We start from the raw sequence: 23,091 nt of genomic DNA on the forward strand, positions 1-23,091 counted from the left end.
TTCAGGTCTATCTCAGGTCTATCAGGTTTATCTATTTAAGCAGGGTCTCCCAACCTAGTCGAAGTGTGTAGGAAGTAGGAAGCATATGATATTGTGTATTCTGTAATTGTTTTTTTTTCTGTGTGGTTACAGGGATGGAGTAATATGAGGTGTTGTATGCAGTACAAACTGTGGTGCGTGTACCACCAGTGGTACGTGAGCAAAAATCAGAAATACTGTTCTACTGTAAAAACCATGGTGTGTGATCAGAGTGGAGCTGAGGAAGTTTGTCTAGAGTGTGTAGAAAATGAAACAAATAACACAAACATTTTATAAATGAAATCATCTACATCTATGTAACTTTCTCTACCTCCATCTGAAGCTAATATCACTATAGCAGGTTCACCCGCAAGATGAATTTGTGTAAACTACTTTTGTTAGAACGCTGTGGCCCCTTTGACTTGTCCCCTGAGGTCGCATTTTTATTAGCTTCCACTTCAGTTTCAGGAATACTACATTTCTAGACCTTGACATGTTCTTAATCAGTCATGTGAAATATGAGAATTTTTAGTTCCAGATACCTGTGACTAAATATTTTGCACCTTTGTAGATCCACTGTGATCTGTATGTTGCAATGCACATGTGTAAATGGTAAACTTAAGCATAACCTTCTCCAGTTTTTCATAATATGTTTTGTAAAGAAAACAAAGGGAAACATTTTTGTTCTTGTTGTTCATGAGTTATTATGCTGTTATTTTACTCGTCCGGGCCACTTGAGATCAGACTGCTCTGTATGTGGCCCCTGACTTACAATGAGTTTGACACCCCTGCACTAAAGTATAGGTGATGAAGAGGAGCCAAATATCTACTGTAAATCTACTGTGTATATACATATATATATATATATATACTGTATCTACCGTATATATATACATATATATAATATATGTATATATATATATTATATTGTATATATATATACATATATATACATATACATATATATATATTTATATATATATATATATATATATGTGTATATATATATATATATAAGAAAAGAAACCCCTTCACAGCCTTCTTCAACTTAATATCAAAAACCATGAGCCCAGATGTGGCCAGAATAAGACATAACATAGACGACAGCTTCATGTTTCTTTACAGTTACTGTATACGTGCAGCGTTCAGTGTGACGTGAAACAGTAGACGCCTGACATTCCTGCTCCTTCTTACAGCTCTGGTTGCTCATTTATGTTTCATGCTCTGTGCAGGACTGACTTGAGTGACTGCCAAGAGCTGCAGACATGAAAACTGAACACCAACAGTGTTGTTCAAGAATCAGCATTACACGACACTATAGTACCATGACAATAATATTATTATTACCACATCTGTGCATGTTGATTCTCTGTGGTTCACATTTAAGAGTTAGATTTTAAAAGTAAGATTGGGAAATGCGCATCTGTTCGTGCTGCTGTAGAAACATTCTAAGTCCTTGAATCACTTTTCTGTATAGTAAACAAATCATCCATAATCTTACACACTACCTAGTGCACTTAATGTTCATCAAATTTTGATTCCAGTCTTCAGTGTAAATTTCACAATAAAATGTCACTATTATTTTACAGCCTTTGTAATATGATATGTTCACAATATAATACCATATTATGTCTTTTATATCGTCTTATACTGTTGTTTTGGTGGAATCTCCACTACTAAGTACTTAAAATAGTAATATGGCATAGCTGTGAAAGCACAGTTAAAAAAAAACACACGACATCTACACAGGGAGATGATCTCCACAAGACAGCTCTGTGTCTTTCCACTGATCTGCTTCAGAGTTAATTTGAAATGTGACACGTGAGAGCACACAGAGACAGAAAGATCTCTGAGGAAAATACAGGAATTCACATCTGAACAGTTACAGATCCAGAAGACTATTTATCCCACAATTGGGTTTTTGGTGTGGGGAGTGATTTAAGTGACAATAATCAATCAAAGAAAGCTGCCTAACAGCAAGATAAAGTGGCAAATATATTGATAAGATATAGGCATCTGTTTTTCATGCTTCTGTGTTTTTCAATTCTCGCCATTTGACAAAAAAAAAAAATCTGGTCCGGTGTTTACTCGTGTGTGACCCCTCGCTCGGTCAGACGGTCGTTTCCTCTGACAACAGTTTCCTTGGCTTCTTTGTTACCCACTCTGCCACGGTGCTTGTCTATCTGGTACCTGGCTAGAGTATATGTCTGTGTAGTGCCAGGAAGCAATTTCTCCTGAGATCTCTGATATTGCAAGGCTGGTTTTCCACTAAAAGACAGTAAGGGGAGTGTAGACAGTCCCCAATCTCCTCACAACAAGACATTTGACCTCCGCAGTGACCCCGAAGCTGTTCAATTAGGGTAAAAAATCCTGCATAGTTCTGCTTTAAGCCAACACCAACACCCAAGCTCTCAACGTGACCAGTGAATGTCCACCATGCAGTGTTTGACCTAAATAGAGAAGTAATAACCTCATTCTGGACGACCAGGCCGGATCAGCGTCCGTTAATCCTAAGTGCCACATCTCAGAGCTGAGAGGGCCCCAGTGCTCTCTCTCTCTCTCTCTCTCTCTCTCAGCTCTGCTTTTCTGGGATAAACAGTGCCAGACCTGAGAGACGACCGCTCTGAGCTTTAGCTCATGTAAGATTAACTCTGGGCTTTTGTTCTGCTGTTTGCTTTCAATTTATGGGCAGTTTAATAAGATGTCCTGCACGGTGGGTGCATATTTCAAAGACTTGTCTTTGTGCATGTGTTTTGATGGGAGCCATTTAAAACCTACATAATCTGCCTGTTTAGGTTTCCCTTGTTATTGTCACATCTGTGAGGACAGTACAGGGGCTCACTTCACTTCACTGTTTAACATAAAGGGCCCATAAATGTGTGTTTTAATGCATTGATTTGACACATTCTTTTAAAAAAGTGTCTCAAGGTGAGGGCCTTCAAACCCCTTACACATGGAGAAAAAAATAAGGCACAGCCAAGTGTCTTGTCCACTGGGAGTTTGTTGACCAAGATAAACAGTAGATGGCGAAAAATTCTCGAAGAAGGCGCAACTTAGTGACGTAAAGAAAGAACACAACATGGTCTCATTGTATTGCTGTGTCCAATCTGTAACATTTGCGCCTCGGATTAAGTTTAGGAACGTTGCGGTTTCCTTGTCATTTGTCCTCATGTTCGCAGTCATTTCACTGGATGTCTGGATTATTGTGTTTATTGTTTTGTGATGCTATTTGTTATCGTGATTATTTGACTAGGTCTCACTTGTGAAAGAGATTTTAATCTCAGTGTAATTTCCAGAGGTTTGCGTCCTAAAATACCAGGCACGTTTATTTTTAATTTAAAATAGCTACTATTAAATGTCAAGTCTGACTCAAGTCGGACTAAGAGTATACAAGCAGGAGAAATCTGACTATGTATAGCATTATCCAGGTATGTTAGTCTGACTAAAACTAGCTCGATATTAGTCAGACTAATGTATTTACATGACAACTGAATTATTGTCTTTATTGTCAGACTTTTAACATGTAACTAGGCAAAGTTATGTTGTTAGTTATTGCTTTAGTTACATTTTACAGTGGGAAAATCTTATTTTTTTTGTTTGGGGTGGAGCTGGGGGCTCTTGACCTCAGTGTTTCTAAACTGCTGGCTACGGCCCTGCAAGGATAGAGAATCTAGTTATTTCAAAGAAAGACACCAAACATCTCAATATAATTTAGTTTTGTGATAAAATACCAATGATTTAAGTAGAATAAGGTTTTCTTTTAGCACTATATTTTGACCTGTGTTTATTCACCTGGGTGCACGGATTTCTGGGTGCTTGGACTTTGGGGGAGCTGTGTCCCTGTGTCCTGGTTTACCAGCTACAGTCAGAGATCCGAGTCCGACAAATGCTGTTGTCAATCAGAGTGGACTGGACGCACCTCCTTTCCGGTTAGGAGCGCACCGCCACCGCGGCTGCATCTGGATTTTTTTTACGCGTCCACGCCTACCGGAGCGCTTGCTCCCTCCCTCCCTCCCTCCCTCTCTGTCTCACAGGCGCAGCCTGCGCACACGGCGCTTTTCACGGCGGAGACCTGTCCTCCTCAGTCCCCCACACTCGCTGCCCCTTCGCCTGATTCCGTCTCCGTGTGTTTTCTCCATGGCCGCCCGTGGCGTGATTCGCGTTCAGCAGCGCAATAGTTAATGAGTGCCGGATGCGCCCTCGCTCCAGCAGACCGCTTCAGTACGAAGAGGGCGTCGGAGGGAGCCAGCGGAGAGCAGCCTCCCCCGGTACAAACACTGGCAACCGCCGTGCTGGGAAGTGTCGACGCGGTAAGACACATTGAACACATCACTGCTGTACTGTCGCCACTCTGAGCTGGGCTCTCTTTTGTCTTGTCTACGTGCCTTTATTGGCGTAAAGTGTGCGCATCGCGGTGCGCATCTCTTTCGCTCGTGAAGCAACAGCGGTGAGCAGCAGCGACAATGTCTGGAGGAAAACAAGAGGCTCGCGTCGGTGCGCGGTGATAAACGAGAGAAGGAGTCAGTGAGACTGTGACCTGAGTCTGAGTCACTGACGTGCGCCTTCTTTCATCTCCTCACCACCGCAGCTGCTTCTTTTGTTCTCCACTTTATTGTCATTCTGCGTCTTTTTTCCGCCGCTGGGTACAAACACACAGGTTGGAGCTCAGAGACATTGTTACTATGTTACAGTGAGTGAATGTGGTCGCTGCTGCTGCTGCTGCACCACAGTCCTAACCTGAAAATAGCAGCTTTGTGAAGGCTGCTGGTTGACCTGCACAGTGACCACAGCCCGTTTTTACGCTTAAATTAATTATTTATCATTCTTTTGTATGTGAATTTCCCTAAATATTACGTGTTTTTTTACATTTACAACCAGGCATAGGATCCTCACAGGCTTCCATACAAGGCATTGGATTACATCAAATGTATCATTATGTTTTTGTAATAATACAAGCACTTAAAATGGCTCTTAAACTTTAACTTACATTTCAGGCAGAGGCAGGTTATTCAGTCTCATTTGGTTACAAATCTTGAGATTTCAGAAGGACACATGTACTAATATTAGTAAAGTTACTAAAAACAAGCTTTAACAGGAGGCGTTCATATTTATAGGATGTATTTTGTTGCTGTTGCTAATAGGGACAACATGAAACATGAATATAATATAATATGTAATACTACAATAATTCACTACATTATTGTCACAATATCAAGATATAATATGATTATAGCGCTTTTCTAGTCTTGATGACCACTCAAAGCTGCTTTACGCTACAGATTTAGCCATTCACACTTTCATACAGTCTACAATCTATGTGCATTCATCTTTCGTACACATTCACAGCTGCCAGGAGTCACGCAGGGTTATTTAAGTGTCTTGCCCAAGGACACATCGGCATATAGACTAGCTGAGCCTGGAATCAAACCCACAAACTCTGAGTTGAAAGACAACTCGCTGTACCACTGAGCTACCGTCGCCCACTTTAACCTATTAAAGATCCAGCATGTAATAATCAGGAGGGCTTATTGGCATGATTTCAATGAACTAATGCAAGTGTATAATCACTTAATATTATAATAAGTATTTGTGTTGCCTTAAAAGTCTTTAGTCTTGTGCTGTAGGCAAGGGCCTTGCTCTACAGAGGCCGCCATGTTTCTACAGCAACCTGAACACATGTGTGCATGTTTTGTAGCAGAAGACTGGCTCCACCCACTTAAAACCCTCTGTAGCCTTGCTTTATAGAGGCTGCCATGATTTTGTCGCAGCTCAGATGTACAAAATATGTGTTTCAAAGAAGAAATTAGAGATTATTTTTGTCATGTGAAGGCCACCGTAGTTCTTTGACTCACTTGGGGAAACGGAGGGAGCAGAGGAGGCGTCTGTGTGCTACAATCTGCCACCGTCGCACTATTAGACGCGACTGATTCTTACACACCGGACCATTTTAAGATGACTCTTAAATGAACTGAAATCACTTGACTGTACATTTGGGTAAGATTCCTTTCATTCCTATCTTCTATCTTCTTGATGTGCTCAAATATGCATGAATGTCTGTATTCATGCACATCACAAATACACAGGAAACTAACTTAACTTATGTTGCCAAATAATAATAGAAAATAAAACGCCGTAATATGTTACAAAAATACGACATCCAGGGTTTAAGTGTCTGAGATTGGATTCTCTCCATACATGATTATCCAGAAAATAAAAAAAATCACCACGATCAACTCCTTCTGAGAGCTTTTCCATCACCATGTGTTATAAAATCATACACTGTTCCATACTTTAGACGAGATCACCCTCTTAACCCGCGACTCCTTCCAGTGCCGTGCATTGATCGTCAGATCACAGACAATTCCAGTAACACAAAGCTTTTCTGCCCAAGTGCTCCTTTTGTTGAGCTTCACATGTTGACACACACCTAGTTGTGGTTTGTCTCACTCTGTGTGTGCGTGTGTGTCCTGGCAGCAGCATCAAATAATCAGAGCAGAGCCTCTTTCAGCAGGAGGCCCTAAAAACCTTCTCTTCCCTTCCCTGCCTCCGTGATGCAACTGCTACTTCTTTTTTTGGTCAACCTGACAACGTTTTACCCTTGTTCTTGTTGTTATTGAGCACATCCAGTGCAATGAGAGGAGAATGGCACTTGTTGGGAGCGGAGATTGAAGTGGTAGGCTGGTTGAAACGAAGCAGCCATGGTCCCAGTGGTAGGTAGGCGGGTGGGTGGACGATGGTGGGGGTGGGTTTTGAAGGAGATGGTAGAGTGAGAGAGAGCATTGGGAGAAGTGCTGCGGGGGTGGATGGAGGGCAGAGGCAGTGTGGTGGATGAGGGGGTGGAGGTCCTGTTCACCAGACACCTTTTTCTAAATTGGTCTTAATTTCAGTGACTCAGCTGGCATAGCTGGGAGTACCATGTCAGTAGCGCTCAGAACTGCCTCGAGGCTACTTTACTTTTAGTGTTGAGGCGAACAGGTGCTCCGCAGTCATGGGAGCCAGGCAACCTACTCAGCTCACCCCGTCGCTCTTCCTTCTCCAGGCTTCAGCAACCAAAAGTGGGCTTTAGCCTCCATGTCCTTCCATTTCCCCCAATACCACTACCACCACCAGCACCACCATGGTTAAATAGAGCCCTTTGGTCTTTGCTCAACCATGTCAGACCCCACGTTGTTGACCCTTGGTGGGGGAAGTTTCTCATTTGTGAGGACTCTGAAGGAGCCGTCCTCACGGTGAGGAGAGAGGTCAGAGGTCAGCGACAGGCACTCTGCCGGTCACCTCCCACTCATTTACCTTCATGCACGTATCAGTGTGACAGACGGAGCGTCTACAACTTGTTCTGCTGAAGTTAAAGGAAAAACAAGAGTTAAAGATCTTTTTTTGTAGTTGTAGTTCATGTTTTGCCTCATTTATAGTAGACAAAGGCGAACAACTGACACATGGAACTGTATGTTTGGTCCCATTTTAGAAAGACAATGGATGAATATCTTTTGCAATCTTCTGTGTTTTTGTTTCAAGATAAAGTCACATTAGATCACATTATGAACCAATTATGTAATGACATGTTTAATGGTCATTATTACATATCATTTCCAGTATCGATTTTTAACTAATTTATATATTTTTGATTACTTTTCTTTATCTAAAATGAAGAATTTGGGCCTCTCTTTGCTCTGATGCTATATACTACAGTATATATAAAAGAATATACAATATAATTTGACTTTTAATTGTGGCACGTTTGCCCTGATCAACCCCCGAGCCTGGTTTTAACACTTGGCCTGGACTATTGTGTAATGGACTCCTGTGGTTATGTGGGATACGCTGCCATGTTGGAGAGGTGCCATTAACACAAGTGGCTGAAATGTCATCGCTTCTTCTTCCCGACAACAAAATTTCTGTTCTGTGATACAGGGAGGGGGAGGAGGGGCGTGAGGTTATCCTGTAAACAAGCTGCAGAGGTCATTGAAGAGGAATAGGTATCATACTGTCAAACTGTTAAAGGGCTGCTTCATCCAAACTACCAAAACAAAATTTGTTTTATCTTGCCGTCCAGATACATTGCTTTCAGTTGTATTTACACAGAATCTTGGGTTTTTATTTTATTTTAGATTTTATGACCATGGCTAAGTACAAAATTACATCATAGTGCTCAAAGGAATAACAATAAATAACAAAGGCAACATCCACTGCTTTGTTTTTAGGACTTATAATTACCACCAGAAAGTAAATGATTATACTTTTTATAACCCGGTGACAGTTAACCATATAACAGTCAGTGTATGATATAAAACACTGCATCGAGCGGTATCTCTGTGAGCCACCTTAATACAGAACCATTACTAAAACAGATGTTTACTGCAGTTCATCACAGAGTGAACTATAATTTACAAAACATGAGGTTTTCACACGGCAGCTTTAAGATAGCACAACAGCAGAAGGCCTGCATTAATTGTTGTTTATGTAATGTAATATACACTGGTGGTGTTTTTTTATTTTGTCTTTGTCTCACGGTGGATCACGTCTTCCAGCTAAGAGGGTAGATACCTGACTAGAGCCCGTCGGGACCTGACACACAAAACATAGAATGCCTGTCGGGTTCAGGTCAGACTCTGGGAGTAGTGCAAGTACTCTCTCAGGGTTCAGACAGGTAGGGAAATAAATTGCAGCTGGACTCCTTCTGTCATGGAAGAGCCTTGACAGTAGAATGATATTGCTGCTGTATTCATGTGTGTGTGACGTAACTCTTAACTATTTTATAAAGTTATGTCACTGCAGCACTGCGGAACCATCAACATTGTGATGCTAACTGTAAAAAAAGAAAGAAAATGAGGCCACTGATGATGTATGAGCGATATTTGTCTTAATGTTTACATCCATCCAAGCAAATAAAACGGAAACCAGTAAAAGACTGATACTGCAAAAATGTGACCCCCCCAAAGAAAAAAAAAAGAAGAAAAAAAGAACTGCATTGTTTTAGGTAAACGGAGCCCTTTGAGTCTCTGAGCGGTTCTGCTCCACCGTTCCTCTCTGATCCGTTTCGACCTTATGTACCATCACATTCTCTCTGGTCTGCTGATCTGCTGCTCTCAGTTGTCCTGGAAACTAGATTAAAACTCCGGCTTTTGCATGTACGGCTCTTAAACTCTGGTCTTCGTTGCCTCCACACATTTGGCACCTGTCTTTAAATGTTGTCCTAAATTGGCTGATCAAACAGTGTGACATGTTCTCTGTATTGCTAAACCCTCTTATCACCATCATGATAATCAGGCCGCCTGGATTTATTTTGATTTTATGGCTGTAGAATTGTCAAAAAATGTTCGATGAATGGTGAAGGGCTGGTTAATCTTGTCTGTGATTGGACAGTCGTTCTGTGGAACTCCTGTGGGCTAATGACAAGTATATGGGTGCAAAGCTCGATTTCTCCACTTTCTGGTATCCATTCATCTATCGTCTATCACTGTATCCTCCACATGAGGGTCACCAGGGGTGCTGTGCTAATCTCTAGTTATCACAAACAGTCTAGGAGTTACGGTAATGAGAAGTACGCATGCCAAATCCTGTCATTCCATGGTTTTTCTTCATTTTTTGTAGACATCCAAACTGTGAAGGAGCACATATGGAATTATGTAGTAAATAAAAAGTCTTTCATATTTTAGATTCTATTTAGAAGTAGCCATCTTTTGCTTTGATTCTCTCAGTCAGCTTCATGAGGTCGTCACCTGGAATGGTTTTCCAACAGTCTTGAAGGAGTTCCCAGAGGTGCTGAACAAACCATCTCAACTGGGTTTAGGTCAGGTGATTGTGGAGGCCAGGTCATTTGATGCAGTACTCCATCACTTTCTTTCTTGGTCAAATAGCCCCTACATTGCCCTTCCAACCACGATTGCCGGATCAGCCAGATCGGGACCGAAATCTGGCCAATTATCCCCTGGTGTGGGGCAGGCTGAAGGCTTTGACCTGGAAAACACAATGAAGAAACATTCACAGAGTGAGCAGTTGAGTGGACACAGGCTTTATTAAGTGGACCGGGGCTAACTGCGAGCCTCTTAGTGCTGGCGTGGCTGCTCATGCCCTTGGCGCAGAACTCACAGCTCATGGAACAAATTAGTGTCTGTTCCCTCACCTGCTCACTGTGCTGAAAAGCCAGGGCGAGAGAACGAGAGAGAGAGAGAGGGACAGTCAAATCCACCCATTGCCTTCACCTCACCTGACCCCCCCCACTGCTCAAGTCCCTATGACAGGATAGCGTACATCACTGGTCCCAAGTCCTTCAATTCTAAATGGTGGAAATACTTTAGTGAAAAAGGAGGCGGTAGTGATTGAAAGGCTTGAAGGCCGTACATCAGTCAATCCCGTTGAATCTCGCCCACATTAATTGCTAGGCTTTGCAACGATTGCATTAGAATAAAAATGTGGTTTGACTAAAGCTAAACTAGTGACATTTCAGCATCTTGTTCTAATAAAAACAAAGGAGGCCAATGTTAGAGTGAGTGGATGTATAAAAAGTTGATGTCTTGATCAAAATTTGGCACCTGTCCCCTCTCACATTGTATATTATAATTATCAAAGTAAGGTACTCTAAATGAAACAGTGCCTGCCAGTTTCAGTCGCTGGGTGTCGCCACTTTATGTCTCCTCGTGGTGGCGCTGCTCAAATGAATGAGGGAATCTTGGGCGGAAGTTACCTGGCCAAAGAAGAGTTTAGAATTTTATAGCGGGATAATGGTGGTGAAAGCTTCGTTAAGAGATGCCCCACCGTCGTTCACTACATAGACTTTATGCTCTTTGTTATCTATGTTGTGAATAAACTGAGAAATCCTGCACTTTTAACGTTTTTCTGGCTACATTCTCACATAAAATATGAAAAGCTTTTCCACGGCAGAATACAGACCTGTTTATTCATATGGTTTTATTGCTACCGTTCCAGTTGTGTGAGCTTGAACTTGTCCCCTTTTGCGGTGACATAAATAATGTCATGGGAGCGTGGAAAGGACACACAGAAGGCAGCCGCTAGTTGAAAACTCAGGCGGGCCTGTTTAAAGTCATAGTTTGTGCACAGGACCTCTGGAAATGTGCGTGTGTCTCCTTGATGAAATGGAATAAGCTTGGCTGAGGTTTTGATGCTGGCTTGTAAATCAGGCCTAAATGGCTGGCTACCAATTGAACTTTGCAAGAATGAGCAGGTAGCAATCTGCCTGTGCTTCCTTCACTTTTCTTCCTTGGTTTATTAAGGTTTGTTAAATGAAAGAACAGAAAGTCTGCTGAAAAGCTTCCAGATGTTGGGAATGCAGCTGGATGTGGCTTACTCAGATTTCACAGATTACTGCAGTGGTGACCAACATGGCTTTGATGGTGTTATTATTATTAGATTTATAGATTTAGGCTATTTTCCTTTATTGATCAGGAATGCACCGATTCTCTGAGAATTCTGGCACTGTCCAGTCAAGAATTTCACCAATTTTCCCCACTTAGGTTTTGCTTTGTATGAGCACAATGCCTTTCAATGTTCTTTAAAACAGCAATTTGACGCTTACCTTAGGAATGTAGGCTAACCAGACACTTATGAGGGGGGAAACACACGCTGAGTAGCATTTTAACAATAGAAAAGATAAGCTTTTCTTACATACCTCATGTTTTAGAGTTGATCACTGAACTGTTCCTCAGTGACCTTCCACTATCCTTATTTCATGTCCCCTCAAATGTCACTGTCCCTGTACAATGAGGGACAGTGATATTTCTTATAATTTAATACGATTATGATATGGTTTTACAGTACTTTTTACAAGTTATAGAAGATGCAGCTTTTCCCCGTTTCATTACAAACAACTAAAAGGTGCAATATTCCTCAGTGAAATTCCATCAGTGATGTAAAAGCTGCACTGACTGAATACGGGTTGGTGAAAAAAATATATTAATCTACAAATGAAGTACATCAAAAACACATGGTGTGCAAAGACCTTTAGAGGCAGATTAAGACTGGTTCTACAAACAACATTAACTGTATTTTAATAGCTCAACATGATTAAAAGGTAAATAAAATAAGTCTGTTGGAGTTTAAATGAATCATAACAAATTTGGCTACAGAAAAACAAGACCCATGCAACACAGCCATTTTGCCTTTTACAAGTAGACTGATAAAAAGATTTTAATTGGCGTGATGGGAAGCATGTACATAAGTGGTCAGGTCATTCCCAAATACAGTCATTTCCACCCATTTGCTCTGCAGTCACTGGCCAGAAAGATGCTTAATGACCTAGCAAAATGTAATTAGAACTTAACAGCTTTGAGATACCCTAATTTGAGGGCAGCATTCAGTGAGACCAGTTGGACACTGGGAGTAAGTAGTATATCAGTAAATGTTGGCGCTGTTGGAAATATGATTTTCCACTTTTTGGTCGTAGCTGAAAAGCCAATTAATTTCATCATTATCTACAGTATATAAGAGGAATGTAATTTTATGATTTATTGTCAAAGCTGTAAAATCATTGAAGTCATGTAGAGTTAAAAAAAAAAGAGAAATAGTATTGCATTTTCAGAAAAAGTATCTTTTTAATTAGTGAGTTATCTAGTTAGAGACACGGGCTAACATAGTGTGCTAACTCACATGCTAAATGGTAATTAGTGGGTCAGAGGGACAGACTAACGTAATGTGGTAACATGGGTAATCTAGTTAGAAGGACAAGCCAACGTAGTGTGCTAACATGCTATATAGTAATAAGTGAGTTATCTAGTGAGACTGACATACTAATGTAGCTTGCTAACATGCTAAAATAGTGGGTTATCTAGTTCTAGTGAGAGGGGCAGTTTAACATGGTGCGCTAACATGCTAAATGGTAATGGGGGGGTTATCAAGTTACACGGGACAGGCTAAAGTCGTGTGCTAACTTTCTAACATTCTCTTTATGCTAAACCTGCACTCACAGCATCGTGTTCACTCGACCAGCAGCTACAAAATGTCCAAAGCGAAAATCTGCATTTTGTACCAAACTGATGGAAACACAGCATTAGCACAACCACATCTGAACTATCACTATGACAAAAAGGATGTTCCCCAGCCCTCTTTTAACGCAATCTGTTTGTGGTCTGTGTTGCAGAAATGTGAGTTCAACATGGATAACCTGAGCAAGCCAGAGCTTCTCACCCTGCTGAGTATCATGGAGGGAGAGCTGGAGGCCCGAGACCTGGTCATAGAGGCCCTGAGGGTGAGTCCATCCACACAACACCCACACGCTTGCCACCGCTGTCAGGTTAATTGAACACAGCCTATTTGGAGCAAATTGCCTTTGTGAAAGGAATTACGATGAGATGATTATTAGCTGTAATTGTGACCCAGAATTGAGTTGCTATCTCTTGCCGTAATGAAACCCAAATTATCTTGAATGTGACATCTCACAATCTGAGTCTGTGGCTGTATCCCAGCAATGTGTGACCACGCTAAATGTCTCTGCCCCTCTATTTCTATCTTTCTTTTGAAATTGTCCACCGGTAACAGTCTCTCTAATTGTCTTTGTTGGATGGGAGCTGGCTGAGCGACTGGTTAGCACTGTGATTCCTGCCAGAGAGGCCAGTGTGATCAAAATCCTTGTGTCAGTTCGTACCGCCTGCTTTGCAATAAAGAGATAATTGAAGCTGCTTCTAGCTCCTGCTGTTCCTTATTCATGATTGAAAACCAACAATGGCAAGGTGCTGCTTGGGTATAAAAGGTCAAACTGTATTTGTATTTTCCAGCGTAACTTTGAATCGAGAAGGTGGTTCGTTTTCAGTGGGAGGATTCACGTTTGCACTGTTCTAAGATATAACTGGCTGCCAGCCATCACAACTGTGTTTACATTTTATTACTGTAAGAGATAGTTTTTGACAAGGCTTGTTTTGGCCATTTAGGCTGAAATATAACACATGTTTGTAACTACAGCGCAGGTGCAACAACCAGCTGATTGATTAATAAGTTAATTATCACTTTTGAAGCAAACATGTCAAACGCTCACTGCTTTCGGCAGTGCTGTCGCTAACTGTGAGCAATGAGATGCTTTTCTTTTACTTGAAATTTAGCTGGGCCTGATTTAGGATGATCCGTTTCATCAAAAAACTACTGAATATTTTTCCTTAGATTGTGGTAAACTACAACAACTATAACAGGTATTTTACATTCTATTCTTACATTTAACTGACGAAAATTTTAAAATTCATGAATCTATAATGAAAATAATGGCTATAATGGTGTTCTGTATGAGCTACTTATCTGCTACCATAAGATGCGCTGTAATGCAGTATGGCTGTATAGCCTCTATTTCTTGGTTTGCATTGTCTTGTTTGTTTTGTCCAGTTTCATTTTGACGTGTAGGAGTGAATAATAATCACCAATAAATGAGGTGCGTAATCAGCCGTGTAATAACTTCCCTCTTCCCAAAGATTAACTTGTTGAGAGTGGGTCAAAGAGCTCTTGACTGACCTCCACATGTACTTTGGAAAGTGTAGTTTGTGTTGCACTTCATTATGTATACAGATGCAGTTATTCATTTCTGATATTGCACAGAAGGACGAGTCTGTGTTGTCCTGCAGAGACCTGTGTCACGGTTCCGCTGCATGTCGCCGGTTCTCTGCACTGGCAAGCTGAGTTATTTCCGCACAAACCCTTTATAGTCCCTCTCTCTGAGCAGCTCTGTATTTAGGTCGCCTCAGCTTGCCCACGCTCTACTTAAAGGCTGGCCTTACACACTTTTTTTTTATTTTTCTAAATAGGCTTTAATGTGCTATTCGTAATCCATGTTGGGACTTCAGGAAGAGATTTTCTGATCAAATTTGTGTGTCATTTTCCTTGCAGGTTTTGTATTAAATTGTCTAAAACAATACACACAATAGATCTTTAGAGCATTGTTCTGTTGTGCTCCCCAAACTACACACATGTTTTTGGGGTTAAACCATCAACCTTTTGGTGTTGGCAGCACTAAATAACCAGCCTTATTCCACTGAACCTGTTTGCTGACTTTACAGTCTTCAGTGTTGCTGGTATTGAGCAGCACTTAGTGCATTTTATGCCTCACTCTGCATCATGGGATCTACTTAATTTAGTCTTTTTTATCCTTCTTCATTCGCCCTTCTTTATCCATCGTTTCCCTGGCCTTTTCCGTTTCACCTCTTCTCCATCCCTTTGTGTTTCTAGTAGTTTTTCTGTTCCACCCTCACCGCCACTTGTTTTAAGAGCCGGCTCAGGCTCCGTTTCCGCAGTGGATGGATATCCTATGCGGGTTTCAATGAAATAAGCCCCCCCCCGTCTGCTGCCCTCATGGCTCTCACAAAATACAATGAGGCTGTTTGTTCTGCTGCAGATAAGAGAGACACGGACAGACGGACAGACGGGGAGAAGAACCTGCTTTAAAGGAGAACGAGATAAATAAGAGTTACAGAAGATAGATCCAGAGTGAGAGGCTCAGATCATCAGTCTGAATCGGAGTGAAGGCGACTGAGCGGACATGCAGAATGAGAGAATAAAAACTGGAGGCCTGATATTGTGGCTGACAAAGCGGGACAGTGTGACAGAGAGGATTAAAGCAGCTCCCCCATCCATTCGCTTTCCTCTCCTCTCCCCAGCTCCCCTTAAGTAGCCTAAATAAAAGCATCATCTGGCCACCAGCTTCACTTTTTTTTTTCAATTCCACTGGACAATACCCATCCCCACTCATTTCTCCCCACCTTTTTGTTATAAAAGAAATCAAAGTAGAAATCAAGCTAAGCAGCTTCACTAGTGGCACACTTGCACAGATCCACACAGGGAACCAACCCACAGCCATGACAGTGTTAGTTCAGGCTCTGACACAAAGCGCCTCTGAACCAAACGTCCATGACTTGGCACAACTGCACTGATTGTTTGTGACGTTTGGTTGGTATTAAGAGGCTTTGATGTGGCACAGTAATTGGCGTGTGGCTAAAGCTGGCTGAGCTGCCGTATCAGGTTTCATCCTGTAGACAAAGAAAGGAGGCTCTAAGGGGATTAGCCAAATAACAGCGATATCACATGTTTGCTGTGGCTACATGAGTTACCAATTCTGCTGTGCCAATAGCTTTCCAGAGAGTATGTCTTTACCCAATTCTCAGAGCAGGAAACTAGGAAAAGCCACAGCCATGAGGGCCATTTCTAAAACGATGTTCACTGCCTAATGATGATTGAATAGCTGCCTGAGTCAGAGTGGATGACATTGATACCTGAAACAGAGAGTATATACTTGGCTGGTGTCTAGTAGTATTTTTTTAAGGTGCAGAATCAAAGTAAAAAAATCTGAAGATCATTAAAAATTAAAAAAATGATCGACTGCCACCAGGGGCACTGCCAGTTATCTAACAGAGCCAATATATTCCAATGGCTTGTGAAGATCCTTTAAAACAAACCACATTGTTACTTACTTACTGAGGTACTACAACTGGCAGACAGAGCCTTCCTTTTTAATCTGACTAACATATAGATCTGTGTAAGACAATTTCTCTTATGGGAATAAGGTATGGCATCAAAACATGGTTCCTGTTGCATCTGCCTGACAAAACAACACTCCAAATTTCAGTGTTTAATTTCTGTGTCTGAGCTGTTTTCATGCTCCTTGTGGCCCGAGGTGCATGTGTTAATCCATCTATTAATTTAGAATCCAGATAACTGGGCTTCGACCACTTTATCCTCCATGTGAGGCTCGTGGGGAACCTGGAGCCAATCCCAGCTGACATAAGGCGGAAAGTGGGGAACACTCCATCACAGGGCCAACATGTAGAAATGAACAACTATTCATTCTCACATACAAACTCCAGAACATGGAAACTCCATACTTATAGTATTACTCCATACGTACTAAAGTACCATTTCAGGAATCATTTGAGCACCAGCACTGGTTTTGTATAATTCATTTGTAGAGTAAATCTCAACAGTTGGGCACTTCAAAGTGGACATTGTGCCAAATTGCAAAAGCAACAGAAGATGATATAAAAAAAATGAGGTATTTAAAAAGAAATGAAAGAGCAAACACTGTACGCCTGAACAGTTGGACAGTGTGTGAAATGGTTTGTTAGTGGTGGGCAGTAATGTTCTGTGAGCATTAGTCCCAGTGGGAGTGAACAATTGTACAGACGGAGGAGTCCAGATTGGACGCCTGTGCCTTGGTGAAAATGACTCGATGTAATAGTTGAATTGGCAAAGGGTGATCTGTGAAAGTCCAGTCAAAGAGCAGCTCAGCGATCAGCCTGTTACTAGACTGAACTTCTACATGGGTGTGTGTGTCACGTGCAGTCGCTTGTTTCCAATGGGATTTTGTTTTGAAATAATAATAAGAAGATGCATTGCAGTACTTGACACCTCTGGAGAGTGTGGTTTTCGCCAGTGAGTTGAGTTAAGGGTCACACGGCAGAGCAGTGGCTAGCATTGAGCAAGAAAGCCACCAGTTTGAATCCCAGTTGGTGGGCCTTTCTGTGTTTGATGGGCTCTCACCAGGTACTTGAGCTTCATCCCACAGTCAGAAAACTTGCAGATAGGCTAATTGGACAATCTAAACTGACCTTAAGTTGTTTGTCTCTGTGTGTTTGCCCTGCAATGGAATGGTGACATGTTTAGGGTCTTGGTCCCTAAATGTCTGGGTACACTCTGGTCTTGGCCAGGACTTGATTTCAGTTTCTAAAAGTTTGGTCTGAGTACACTGTGGTCTTGGTCAGAACTTGGTCTCAGTCTCTAAAAGTCTTGGCTTGGGCACGCTCTGGTCTTGGTCATGATTTGGCCTCAATTAGAGCTACTTATCACACCTGTATAAACCACTTTTCCTTACTCTGGCGATTGAGGGGTGTTCTTGGGATGGATTGTGGTAACGCTGCCTCTGAAGTGGAGGAATGTTTAAATCCAGATGGGCGGTCAACGTCTCTGCCCACCAGTCTCAAGGCCTCATGCGGACAGTCTCCCTCTGGAGTCATGTGACCTGCCATATGACGAAGAGAGTTCCTGCTGCTCCTGTCACCACTGGGCTCATACATGCTCTGCAACGCAACTCAGCACATGCCCCGAGCCATCAGGCTTTCTCCAGCGTCACGTTATCTCCGGCCATCTAGCTATTTCAGGCATTCCCTGTTGCTAGGTTTTCCATGTCTCCCTTCCTCCTCCACACAAACACTCAGCAATTTCTGTCTTCATTTATAACTGTTTTAGTCTCTTTATGTTCCTGTAAGACCCCCACCCCCCTTTCACCCTTTAGCTCTCTGCATCTTCAGTTCCTATCTCTGTTCTTATCTCCTTAGACAGACTGTGCCAGCGTATTACTCATCATTACTGTCTCACAGAATCCTTCTGCACATTCGTTTCTGTCTCCTCTTCTCTTCGGGCTGCAAATTAAATCCAAAATATCTTGAAACTCATATTGCACTCCCCGAGCTTCACTTTCAATCGAATCATTTTTTTTGTCCTGATAGCGAGAGGGGCTGCTTAAAAAAATCCCCCAAGGAGCTAAATTATGTGCTCTGCAAAATATTTCATCCTGCAGATTAAGGGAACTTTTTAAAATTTCATTTAAAGTGAATAAAATACCAGGCGGTATTATCTTCGTCCCCATTGGACCATCCTTTTTGGGGGATGTAAAGAAGTGAAATTGAGATGAAAAAGCCTGGGAACTGTGAAAAGTAATTATTTTCTCTCAGTATGCTGCCAGTGTGTGTGTGTGTTGACATCACCGCCAGTCAGATTAACAATATTGGTAAGACCAAGTATATGTTTAGACATTTGGAAGAACTGAAAGCATTAATCAATGCGATAAATATATATATATATATATATATATGTATATAAACTGGTGTACATATTCATCTTGCACACACATACATATACACACATACGCAAGCCAATCAGCATCCTGTTCTGATCGGTGGGCTGCCTAGCAACCAGACCCCCAACCAGGACCCTCCTTCACAAGCTTACAGGCTTGTGTTTCACTGCCACCCACTAACATGCCACTTAGGAATGAAGACACATATAGTTCATCCTCACCCACCCCCCCGCTGCTCAGAGAAAGTGGTATCACCCTGTGTGTCTGGAGAGCCTTGTTTTCTTAGGATGGTCCTTTTTCCGTCTCTGATGGGGAGCTTTTTGAAAGCCCTGTCAGTCAGTCAGTCAGTCAGTCAGTCAGTCAGTCACTCAGTCTGTCAGTCAGTCAGTCAGTCAGTCAGTCAGTCGAAGACGGGTTCATTCTCAGGGGGATGTGGACTGTCTCAGAGTTGAAAGAGCATGTCTGAGTGTATGTGCATGTATAATGGATGTCGAGCCTATTTGAATTGAATATGTCTTCAAGGGTTTTTTCTTTTTCAAGCATTTATTTGTTCATTGTTTTGTTTGTTGTTTGCGTGAAATAAGTTCCTAGAGCCTAGTAATGGATAAGTAACAGTTGTACTCAGGGCTGGGAGATCATTCATTAACAATATGTCATCTCGCTAAATGATTTTCGTCACTTTCAGTATATATTGATATTATATTAATGCATAATTGCTATGAATGTTTTTGTATTTGTCGTCGTACTCAGGAGCAAAAGTCATTGAAATATCGACCGATTTGATGATTTTATAATGACAATGCGTTTGGCCTATTGACCAGCAGTAGTTGCACTAAATAATAAGTCATATTTAACAGTTTTAACTAAAGCTGCAGCTATTAGGTGTTTAATCTGTAGTTGTATCATTAACACTCAACTGTTTTGGCTGTCGGTAATTTATATTCTCAGCTAGCTCATTAGTTGAATACAGGATAAATGCAATGGTGGTGTTTTGACTTCTGTCCTGTGTGGTTCTCCTAAACTCATTCTCGTCTCCACAGACACAAAAACAACATACAAACATACTGAGAAACACTCAGAGAGAGCCATGTGGAGCTGATAGGCACAATCAGTGTTATGTGAACTAATTTAACAATGAATTACCCTTTTATACATTCACTATAATAATTTGATATCATTATGATTGTGTATTTGTTGTGATATAATGTAACATGGCCTGATTGAGGGTTTAATACCGTCACAATGGATGTTTTATGTAATCTAGGCCTTTTCACTTTGCTGTGTGATAGTTTTCTTATCACTCGTCCTTGCTCAAAGCACTCGTCCACATGTCGAACAGGCCTCTGGATTGTTTATGTACTTTGCCGACCACTAATTGTATGCATTTAAGCACGTTTGTGTGCGCATGTCTCCCGTATGTGCACTCGTTGGTCCAGTTTTTGTGCCCTTGCATGTATTTGTCTTGAGCGTGCGTGTGTGTGTCTTGTGCACACAAAAAAAATCTTCACTGTGTGAAATGAGGCGAATGGTGACGAGCTCAGGAAGTAGGTCATAGCAGCTCTTTCTCTCGCAATCCTCTCTCACTCTCTCTTGCACTGTAACCCCCAGATATCACTCCTCAGCCTCTCTTCTCTTCTCCCTCTCTTCATTTTTTTACATAAGGATATAACATGTGTGGTTTGGTGGAGGCTTTCATCTCTCCTGCACTACAGCGTCACAGTGCATATATATCTAAAACCACTGGCGGCCCCAGTGGGAGCGATCAACACTTTGCTCAGTCTGCTGCCCTTCACGGCGAGTTTGAGATGTTCCTGTGAAGTCGGACACCGACTGTATGCGCTCCGCTTCTGTGTCAAAAATAAAAACAAAACATAGAGGGACTCGAGTGTCAGATTTTTCGTTCCGTAAAAATACATCCACGGGGGGCAGGCGGGCAGGCGGGCAGGCGGTGTTGTAATTTTGTTGTGTGTATTTGTGGCATGTTTGTAAATTTAGAGTTCGTAATTGCAGAGCGAGTCTTTCTTAGTTTGTCAGAAACCTCGTTCTCTTTCTCTGTCTCGCTCACACACACTTGTGCTTCCTCCCACATGCAATGAAGGATCCAATAGGTAGATTCTTCCCAGCTCAGCCTATCCAGGATTCATTCTGACAGATATTTGAGCTTAGTTTCATAATTGATTAATCCTTCGATTATTAACTCCATGAATCACTTATGTTTGGTCCAAAAATGTCAGAAAATGTTGAAAAATGTCAATTGCCGTCGTCTTGTTTTGCCCTCAAAGCAGAGTTTTGTGATTTGTTTGTTATATGGAGCAAAGAAGCCACAAAATATTAACATTGGACTTATTTATAGGGATGAGCTGATATGATACTTTATATCGGTCCGGTTCAGAAAGTTCACAACAGCATTTTTAGCTGAGTCATGTTGTGAGCTGGTTACTTCTTCATTAGGCGAGAAGAATATTTGTGACACAGTTGAGAGACTTCCGTCCATCCATCCATCATCTACCGCTTTATCCTGTGCCATTCTCAGCTACATAGGGCAATAGGTGGGGTGCACCCTGGACAGTTCACCAGTCCATCGCAGGGCCACACACACATAGAGACAACAACAACCCTTCACTCTCACACTTACACCTATGGTCAATGTAGGGTGTCCAATTGACCTAATCCCCACATTGCATGTTTTTGGACTGTGGGAGGAAGCCGGAGAACCTGGAGAAAACCCACGCACACACGGGGAGAACATGCAAACTCTATGCAGAAAGGACCTTGTTCCAACCAGGGCTCAAACCCAGGTCTTCTTGCCACAAAGGCAAGAGTGCGAACCACTACACCAACCGTGCAACCCCAGTGGAGAGAATTTTGTCTTTGAAATGGCACAAATATAAGAGCAAAGTTAAGAGCTTCAATATCACAGTGGTATTGTGCCATCTGTACTTATTTAAACTATTAATAAAGACATTAGTTGTGCCTTAATGGAGATCTTTGCAGCAAACAACCATATAATGTCAGAAATTCACTATTTTAAAAATAAGTACCAGCCTTGTGCACGTTAGTGAACTGTGTTGCATCCAGCTGCGGTTCTGTTGCTCTGCGATAGGGAAGTCCCTCGTAGACCGTGCCGTCTCATTTCAGTTCAGCCTCTTGCGGTCGACGCAGTCGATGATGGACACCCGCCTTGATCTGCTGTGTAGACCACGTCCTGCGGCGAAGACAGGCCCCTTAATTGAGATGTACAGTTACTGTTTCATATCCACGTACTCCCTCACTTTTCCCTCTTGTCCTTTTTAAAGTGTGTGTGTCCCTCTGGAACAGAAATAAAAGCAGCAGAGAGGATACAGTGAGAGGAACCATCGTCTTTTCAGTGCTATTCTCTTCTTCATCTGTCCACATGAACCAGTTGTGTCGTTCCATGTTCGTGTTCGTGAGGCTGTTGATGATGATGAAGCCAGAAGCTTTTAATTGAAACAAGAAAAGATGCAGTTAATACACAATCTCAAAAGGGTTAGGGACTTGTGAGTCCTTATATTAGAATTGGGAAAATGGACAGTGTCGCTGTCTATCGCTGATGAGTGGATGGACATCATAACATTCTTGACTACATTTTTTCCAATTTCAGAATGCTTCTCCAAAACAAAAAGTAATTTGCCTTTAAAGATGAAGCTCCTCTTTGTGGTTCAGCTCCTTCAGTAATGGCCATTTATTTTCCTTGTCTCTCACTGATCCCGAAACTTGACTTCCTTTGTGCTCCGAAGTATCATTTTTCGACGATTTAGTGATTCTAGTGTGCAGTTGGTGGAGTTACAAAAATAAACATGGGAGTTTCTGTGAGAGGTCATACAGCCTGCAGTTGTAGAGGGTAAACATGTTCTGGCTCATCCATGTTTCAGTGCCTTTGAGCAAAAAAAAGTCAATCACCTCGTGTGTAAGACATTTGCTGAAACGCAGATTCCTCAAGTTACAAGAGATGGCGACCTTATGATTGTGGCTGAGTCTTGACAGACATGTGTGAAACAAAGGGAGATGATGTGTGAGAGAGGCAGAGAACTGTGAGTCATCACAAAATGGAGGCCAAGATGTTGGTGGTTTGTGACTGTAAACTGACGTGAAGGTTCGATGGTTGGTCAGTCAGTCGACGGGGTTGGTTGAGGACTGTCATATTGAGTGGATTTTGTCAGGATATTTTGTCTTCACTGCACTGAACTCCAGAAATTCTGTTGCCAGCTGCTCCACACCATGTCCTTGTAAGCTCGCGTGAGAAACGGCACGTGTGAATGGGCAAGAGTGCTGTT

The 23,091-nt window shown here is 41.9% G+C and overlaps 1 protein-coding gene across 1 annotated transcript in view; it reads left to right on the forward strand.

Annotated features, from left to right (window-relative positions):
• The first annotated feature begins 4,044 nt into the window (after positions 1-4,044).
• The window catches only part of cttnbp2 (cortactin binding protein 2), a 76,247-nt gene continuing 57,200 nt past the window's right edge, over positions 4,045-23,091 (forward strand). Inside the window, exons 1-2 of the mRNA XM_044035856.1 lie at positions 4,045-4,328; positions 13,112-13,219. Coding sequence (XP_043891791.1) covers positions 4,200-4,328; positions 13,112-13,219 — 237 coding nt within the window. The 5' untranslated portion in view covers positions 4,045-4,199. The remainder of the gene's footprint in view (positions 4,329-13,111; positions 13,220-23,091) is intronic.

This window comes from Solea senegalensis, linkage group LG10 (assembly GCF_019176455.1).
Source record: "Solea senegalensis isolate Sse05_10M linkage group LG10, IFAPA_SoseM_1, whole genome shotgun sequence".
NCBI lineage: Eukaryota > Metazoa > Chordata > Actinopteri > Pleuronectiformes > Soleidae > Solea > Solea senegalensis.